The 8,067-nt window shown below is 31.4% G+C and overlaps 2 protein-coding genes across 3 annotated transcripts; both read right to left on the reverse strand.

Moving 5' to 3' along the window:
- Nucleotides 1-86: 86 nt before the first annotated feature.
- On the reverse strand, nucleotides 87-1,043 carry LOC145088098 (germin-like protein subfamily 3 member 2). The gene has a single exon (XM_079026307.1). The coding sequence runs from the start codon at nucleotides 893-895 to the stop codon at nucleotides 236-238; it is 660 nt and encodes a 219-aa protein (XP_078882433.1). The 5' UTR covers nucleotides 896-1,043; the 3' UTR covers nucleotides 87-235.
- A 2,242-nt stretch (nucleotides 1,044-3,285) lies between these two features.
- LOC145088099 (choline/ethanolaminephosphotransferase 1-like) lies at nucleotides 3,286-7,212 on the reverse strand. Of its 2 annotated transcripts, XM_079026309.1 has the most exons (18): nucleotides 7,028-7,212; nucleotides 6,331-6,496; nucleotides 6,138-6,147; nucleotides 6,009-6,059; nucleotides 5,738-5,815; nucleotides 5,543-5,641; nucleotides 5,358-5,458; nucleotides 5,189-5,283; nucleotides 5,032-5,100; nucleotides 4,879-4,948; nucleotides 4,681-4,744; nucleotides 4,559-4,599; nucleotides 4,381-4,465; nucleotides 4,218-4,280; nucleotides 4,066-4,124; nucleotides 3,885-3,937; nucleotides 3,643-3,715; nucleotides 3,286-3,554 (listed from the first exon to the last, which is right to left on the reverse strand). In XM_079026309.1, exons 2-18 carry the CDS (start codon nucleotides 6,465-6,467, stop codon nucleotides 3,533-3,535), a joined length of 1,170 nt encoding a protein of 389 aa, XP_078882435.1. In that variant the 5' UTR covers nucleotides 6,468-6,496; nucleotides 7,028-7,212; the 3' UTR covers nucleotides 3,286-3,532. The 2 variants fall into 2 exon arrangements, with proteins under 2 accessions (XP_078882435.1, XP_078882434.1); XM_079026308.1 differs by lacking the exons at nucleotides 6,331-6,496; nucleotides 7,028-7,212 and having other exon boundaries at nucleotides 6,138-6,160.
- Between the last annotated feature and the right edge of the window lie 855 nt (nucleotides 7,213-8,067).

Genomic DNA, 8,067 nt, shown 5'->3' on the forward strand with positions numbered 1-8,067 from the left:
ATTAACACGTTTAAAGGCGTGGAAAATCGTTAATTCGTAGTCATTTGGAATCCATTGAGCTTGAACTTGTCTCAAGATTTTAGACATTTAAATCAAGAATCTATATTATGAAACATTCTAACAAAATTAACATTCCTTAAACTTACATCAGTAATCCTCCATTCTATTTATTCAAATATTAAAGAAAAAATGTAATTAAAGAATAAGAAACATTGCTCAAACTCATACCTTATACCTACTCTTCTTTTTTAATCCCAAATCTCTTCTTCAACTTGGAGATCTCTTTACTCTTCAATCCAAACGCCTTCTCCAACAACTCTGAGTCAATATCGGATCCAAACAAGGCAGCCGGAAGCTTCACCGACCCTGGATTCTGGCTGTCAAAGCTCCCAAGAACGGTGGCCGGCGAATCCCCAATGTTCATCTGAAAATGCAACACTCCCCTAGGGAAAACCATCACCTCTCCTTTCTCAATCACCTTCGCAAACAATTTGTTCCCTGTGTCGACGAATCCAGAATAAAGCTTCCCTTCAAGTACATACGCCACCTCCGTGGCTCGAGGATGATAATGGGGGGCGTTAATCCCACCGACCTGAAAGTCAGCTCTGACAAGCGACATTCCGAGCGTGTTGAGCGCCGGGAACACGGTGGAGGAGACAGGCACCCCGGAGAATTTGTTGGTGAAGTTTCCGGGATGTTTTATGCCGGAGAAGACGAAGTCGTCAACGGTGATGGATGAGGAGTTTTTGCAGAGGTGGGTGTGAGGCGAGGGTAAACAGTAGTCTTGAAGTGGATCGGGGTCTGAGCCAAAAACCAACGATGGTTGGTTGATGGTGGAATAGAAGATGAAAGTAGCGACAAAAAGTGTGATTTTAGGGAACATGGTTATATCCATGGGGACATGGGGTATAATGTTGGATGAAAGAGTGAAAATTTATAGGGTAATTTGCATTGGTGGGTTTTGATCAGTCGTATGATGGTTTAAGAAAGTGAACTTCAATAATACACCATCGCACCTTTCTTTAAAAGGTATTAGGTGTTGATTAACACTTCCGAAGGATGGATTTTTTTTTTCATGTATATATTAAGATCTTTTGTGACTTTGTATTATGTTTTTGTTTTATTTAAGTATATGTTCTACATGTATTTTATGTGTGTACTGTTGTAAATTGTAAATGGGAAAGGTGGAGAATGGATATGCATGATGGGGGATGGGTGGTGGTTATGGCTTTTTGTGTGTGGAATATGGCGTAAAAGTGAAAAGTGGAAGATGCAGAGGGGACTTGTATTAGAAGTGAAGTGATGTGGTGATAATGCTGTCCACATGCATCATGACATTGATTCATTTGCCTCCAACTCTCCAAGTGACTACAATTTAATAAAGTATCACACAAAGCTAAACGAAACATGTCATTACTTATTTTGACGATATTATATACAATGATACGTACCATGTGAAGTCGATATATTATCATTTTTTTAATTTTAGATAAACATTTTTACCCTCTTTATCCGTGAAACTCTCTTTGAACAAAATAACTAAAGATATGTCGGACAAAAATATTTGGAAACCGAGATGGTGGTATATTGACATTTCTAATCATTATTAGATTGAGGAAAGACTCATGTAGGCGGATAACATGTAGTTCAAATAAAGGTTTAGATATGGTTGTCATTGTAGTATTTTGAGCTTTTTGATCTTCCTGAAACAATATTATTTTTGGAGCGATTAAGGCAAAGAAGACAGAGATTTTCTATAAGATCACTTAATAAAAGTTTTTTGTTGGTAGTCTCAACTCTCAACAAAGTTTTTCCTCTTATACGAGTTTTTCTTAAAACTTTCAAAGGCCCGTTCCTAAACTATCAAAACAAAATTTTAAGGCAAGCAAAAAATAGACTTTAAATCTTTTATTTTGGTCATAGATGATTTATAAGTTAGCATTAAGTTTATTAATTACAGTCAAACGTGGATTACAAGATTAAATAAAAATGAAAATGACTTGAACCCTCAACATTTGGCTATATTTTCATCAACTCATGATACCAATAGGCTATAAGTCATTTGGTAAACATCACTCCATTTATATGTCATTTTTGTGTAAATGAATAGTATAACATCAAATTTGATGAACCGATGCAAAAATTATGTCACTTTTAGTCTCTTTTATTGTTATTTAATTTTAATTGTATATTAAATTGATATTAATTAATTATAATTATAAAACTTAATTTAAATTTACACGTTATATATATTAAATTGATATTAATTAGTCATAAATATAAAACTTAACTTAATGTTTTGAACTTATGTAACATTTTTCATTAACAAATGTCAGTTTAATAAAATAACATTTAATTGAATTAATAATATATGAATGATTAATTTGGTTATAGTTTTGTAATTAATATATTTTATAAAGTTATTATAAAAAAATATACATAAATATGTAGGTGAAGTATGTGTTTAACAAATCTATATAAATTAAAAAAAAATATATAGTAAAAAATATTCTTTTTGGTGTAAAATATAATATAAAAAATATATAAGGTTAGAGATGGTCTAAGTTGTTATCTTAAACAATCGTAACCAAAGTTTTGAACATTTTGTGCAACTAACCTTTTATTATAATATAATATCGCATCACAATGAGATCAATTGAATAACATAGAAATTAATGTCTATGTGTGTTGTATTATCTCGTTTTTCACATTTCCTTTTCACCGTCATCTTCCTCTTTATTATTATTTATGTTTTCCATCAATAAAAAAAAAATTATACTTACATAACTCTTTAAACCATTCTAAACTATATATATCTCAATGTTAATCAATTGGTTTCATAAGAACCATTAAATATCATAAGTTAAAAAACTATGAGGAGTAGTTGTTAATTAAATGCTAATGAAAAGTTTTGTAGGTTTTATTAGATATTTTTGAATCACTATTATAAAGAAAAATAAAAAAACATAGAAGTTTCAAATGATTATGGTAATAGAAACAATGTCTACTTTATAAGTATAGTAGAATAATATTTATCATCCTACATTTAATACATATGATGTGCTTTTACAAGTTATCCAAACCATGAAAAGGAAATTATGGTGGTTGGAAAGACTCCCTGATCGTTTACTAATAAAGAACATCACATCAATTTCATAATATTTGTAAATCAATTCTTCGAGATTTTATCATGTTCTGGTTTTTTAACTGTTTCCAGTTTTCAGTTTGGGTTCGATAAACTTTAGAGAACACAGAATCCAAATTAAGGAACAATAGTCCAAGAGATGAGATGAGAAGAGAAATATGATATTAAAAAACACATAAAGAAACCCTATAAGCTAATTATAATTAAAATTTCTAAAAAGAAAAACAAATAAACCGCATTAAGATAAAGTAAAAAAGAAGTAAAAAGTCTGCATCTAAATGCTACACTACATTTGTAAGATAGGACATGATATGTTATGGTTACAAACAAAGACATAAGGATCTTCAAGGCACCATTCCCACGTGTGAGTTTCATGATGAACATGTCTCAAGCCTCCTTCTTTGTGATTCTGATAATTTTAGTCATATCCATAATGATTAGCGTCAAAAAGTCAACAATTAAAATGGATAAAAGTACAAAAATGGAGGTTTTGTTACCTAAAGCAGTAAATTCCAAGAGCTGTTGTTATTTCATGAATAACTGACGTGGCAAAGTGCAGATACAGTGCAGCTGCAAAAGATCACAAAAAAAAAACAAGTGGATATATAATAAGTATGATGAAACAAGACAATGGTTTTTTTGCATTTATTTTTCCACAATATGTATAAAATTTTCCATTCCTGTAAAATCATTAGAGAATTACTGCAAGGGGTTCAAATGATGAAGACAACCACCATACCTGTGTATATACAGAAACCAAGAAGAACCCATTTCTCATCAACCAATGGAATTCTGCCACAAATAAATAAATAAAAAATCATCAATAATTAGTACAAATAAAAAGTGACGGGGTTCTTGATTTTTCAAGAAAAAAAAATTATGATTTTTACTTTTGAGCCAAATGACTACATAGTACATACCCTTCATTTAACCCTGCAGTGATTGTATTTGCAATTCCAAGTGGGAGATAAAGCAAGGACTACAAATTAACAACAAAAAATATAACACAAATCAAATTATTGAAATTCATCTGATTTGCTGAAATTATATACAGAAAATAAGAAGAATATACCATGCACATGCTTGTTTTCAATCCCTTGGGTTCATCACACAAGTGAGCCAATATCATCCTTCCCTGCCAACAAAAATACAAATAAAAATTCTTATTTTTATTCAGAAATCAGAATTTGATTAAAAGAAAAAATGAGTTCCATTTATTTAGTAGTAATAATCACCACAAGGAATCCAAAAGCTAGTCCAGTTCCCATCACCACCATATGTGGGTAGTTGTCGATTAAATTAGATGGAGACATACAATCCCTGAAAACAATAAATTAATAATAATAATATAAATAACCCAAACCCGAGACTTTAAAGAAAAAAGAAAGTAAGATATAAAGAGGAGGTTTATACCAGAGAATAACTACTACCAATAGCACAAAGAATGGGACAAGCTATCATTTAAATAAAAAAAAAAACAATAAGCCTCTTAAAAATTAATAAAAACAATAGAATGCACGAAAGCAAATGATTACCATAGCCAAGGCATTTATCATGCTTCCTTTTCTAGACTGCACAACCTTATAAACATTCTGAACACTGTAAAAACATAGAGCAAGTAATATCAAAATTAGGGTATTTTCCTGTGTTAATTTTTATATATTGATATTACTTTGGACTTTACAGATCAAAATAAACTATTGTTCTATGATGAAATGAAGAGATTTAATTACTTGAATGTGACAGTAGGTATAACAGCAAAAGCAATCATAAACAACAAAACAGCTCCATACGTAGGGATTCCTGTACAATACAAAAATATGATCAAAAATTTATACTCTATGATGTTACTTACTTTAAAGTTTAGAGATCAAAAATTATTTTACCATTTATATATGGAACCCAACTTAAGAGGGGAATGGACTCTCCAAAACTCTGAGCCCACCACTGTGCACCTGAAATTATGATGTATCTAATGATTCAATTATTTAAGCAAATAATTTATTTAATATTGGATAAAAAGAAAAATGTTACACTACATACCAACAATAGCTGTAAAGAAATGTGCCACATATATAAGCATGAGACCCTCTGTAGGCCCATTTACTGCTGGAAGGATTAAGGTGTTGGTGAAATAACTGGAGCATGGATCAGCATTACACGTCAGCAGTCTCTTAAAAAATGATATAAAATGGAAAAGATGACTACTTACTGTTCCCATGTGGCACCATAAAAAGGAACAGCTGAAATCACCCAAAACCAAAATGTATTTCTTCCACACATAGCAGTGCTCCCAAAAGCCAGAGCCTCTAGCTGAATTACAAAATCAAGAAATTATAAACTGAAAAATATCATTTAAGAAAGGAGTAGAAGAATTGAGGATTAAAGAGAACATACAGCACATGCAAGTGCATCACATCCATGATCAAAAAGTTCTCCTAATGGGCTGGAAGAACTTGTCCTTCTAGCTTGTTTTCCATCAACAGCATCAAAGGTCTAGTATAAAGATTGAGAAGATTGGAAGTAAATCAATGAGCATTTATACCAAAAGTTATAACAACTGACTCTGAGGTTGATATATCTAAAAGAAACCTGATACAAGAAGAGAAGTAGTCCATGGGCAAAATGAACCCATCTTGGTGGAGCAGAGTCCAAATGTGGTGAATATATCTGTTTAAGTAAATGTGACATACATTTTAAGCCAAAATAGGAAGGATAAGTATGCCAATAAGACTGAAAACTCTCACTAATGTATAGAAATGGCCTCATAAATATGTCATATAGCCATAATGAACATGAGAATACAAAATCAAGAGTAGGTAAGATGTCATGTAGTAAAAAATGATCAAACTCATTCACTCACATAACCAAGCACTGCAGATATGAGCAAGAACATGAATCCCATGAGTGTAATCTGAAACAAGAAACATAAGTTTTAGTGAAGGAAATGAAGGGAGAATTCTTTATATTGTGATTGAAAAGGCATGTTTACCATATTAGGCCTGAGGTGTCCACAACACAACATGCAAGAAAACAAAAAACAATGGGTTTGTATCAGAAATGCATACATGAACCAGGACTTCATCTCCAATAGAACTAATAAATGTAATTATATAATAAATCATTAACAGTTGTGTTGTAGGAAAAATACACAAATAAAAGTTGGGTGCTACAGTGTTACTTACGGCATCCAAAGAGGGAAAAAAGTAACAAATCGAGTCCAGAAAGGTTGCAGGACATATTTTGCGAGATAAGAGTGATCAACTCCACTGTACTTGTATCTATGCAGTGCATTGATGCCATGGCCACCTATGTAACCCATTGTGTATATCGATATCTAGCTTTTACAACCTGCAGTTTATGAAAAACACTGTTACTTGACAAAATTCAAATCAGAGAACATAAAGCAATACAATAATAATAGCATGATATTTTGAGGTAAACATCAACAACTCTTTGCCACAAAAATAACCACCGTTAAACTGCTAATCTCCAACAACATGCAAATTACTCAACTTTTTTTTTTTTTCAAATCTACCCTTTAGCCCTAGTTCCTCTACGAAGTTTGTTCCTCGATCGTGATTCTCTAGAAAACTACAATCAAGTGTAAAACTAAATTGTTCGAACTTCTAAAACCGTGCAAGTATCGAGAAATTTAAATCACAGTTTACATCAACGAAAGAGATGCAAAAATAGGATCTGATTTATAAAACAGGGTTTAAGGATTGAAAACCCGGACTGGAAACAACGATCTTTGCATGTGCACAACAAGATATAGCTCCAAAAGGTTGCAATAAAGCGAAAGGGAAATGCAAAATGAGGAATTTACATGGAAAATTTAGAGAAAGGGAAACAGAAAAGTAGATGTGAGATTGAGCGCACCAAGAGGAAAGGATTCGATTGGTGAAATGCAAGGCTAGTTTGGCATATGAGAGTGATTCGATTTTGCGAGTTATCTCCCGCCCTAGAAGTTAAAAAGCGAGTAAAATATTCCGAAGTGTAGATTTTTTTTATTGGGTTCGGATTCCCATGACTCCAGCGGATCATGGGTTGTCATTTGCCACAAATCACTGAATCAGGGCTCATTTCAACTATTGATTTTTTTTAAGAGCATCGATGTTCCGATAAAATGTTAAAATTAAAGGACGATATATATATATATATATATATATATATATATATATATATATATATATATATATATATATATATATATATATATATATATATAGGGTAAAGTGAATATACCTAACATCCTTCTATAAGCTTAGGTACCTAACCTCATCAAACTACATCATTTTGCATTAAATTTTCATTGCAATCATCCAAGGTTCTTAAACTTCATCCCCAAACTTGATTTACTTCAAAAAAAAATTGGAAATTCATCATTATATTTCTCCTACATCCTTTCATTTGTAGCGGTAGGATATGAAGCCCATCAGGTGGTATTCGATAGAAAGACGTGATGTAAAAGAAATATATTGTTGAAAGTCCAAAGATTTTGGAAGTAATCAAGTTATGAGGTTGAAGTTTAAGAACCTTAGACAATTACAATGTAAATATGATACAAACCGATGTAGTATTATGGAGTTAGATACCTAAGCTTATATAAGGTTGTTAGGTATATTCACTTTACTCATATATATATATATATATATATATATATATATATATATATATATATATATATATATATATATATATATACATACACACACACACACATTACCCATGTTCATTATTAAAAAAGAAAGGATGATAAAATGGGAGAAAATTTTATTTTCTTTCCGATGAAGCTTTTGAGTCTGAGAGTGACGATGAATTATTAGAAGAAGACGAATATGAGCCGGATGGGGTTTAAATAATGGAAGTATGTGGAGAAGATTAAAATAAAATATGTTTTATTATTATGCTATTTGATG

Source organism: Lactuca serriola, chromosome 2 (genome assembly GCF_051521515.1).
Source record: "Lactuca serriola cultivar US96UC23 chromosome 2, Lser_US96UC23_V15, whole genome shotgun sequence".
Classification (NCBI taxonomy): Eukaryota; Viridiplantae; Streptophyta; class Magnoliopsida; order Asterales; family Asteraceae; genus Lactuca; species Lactuca serriola.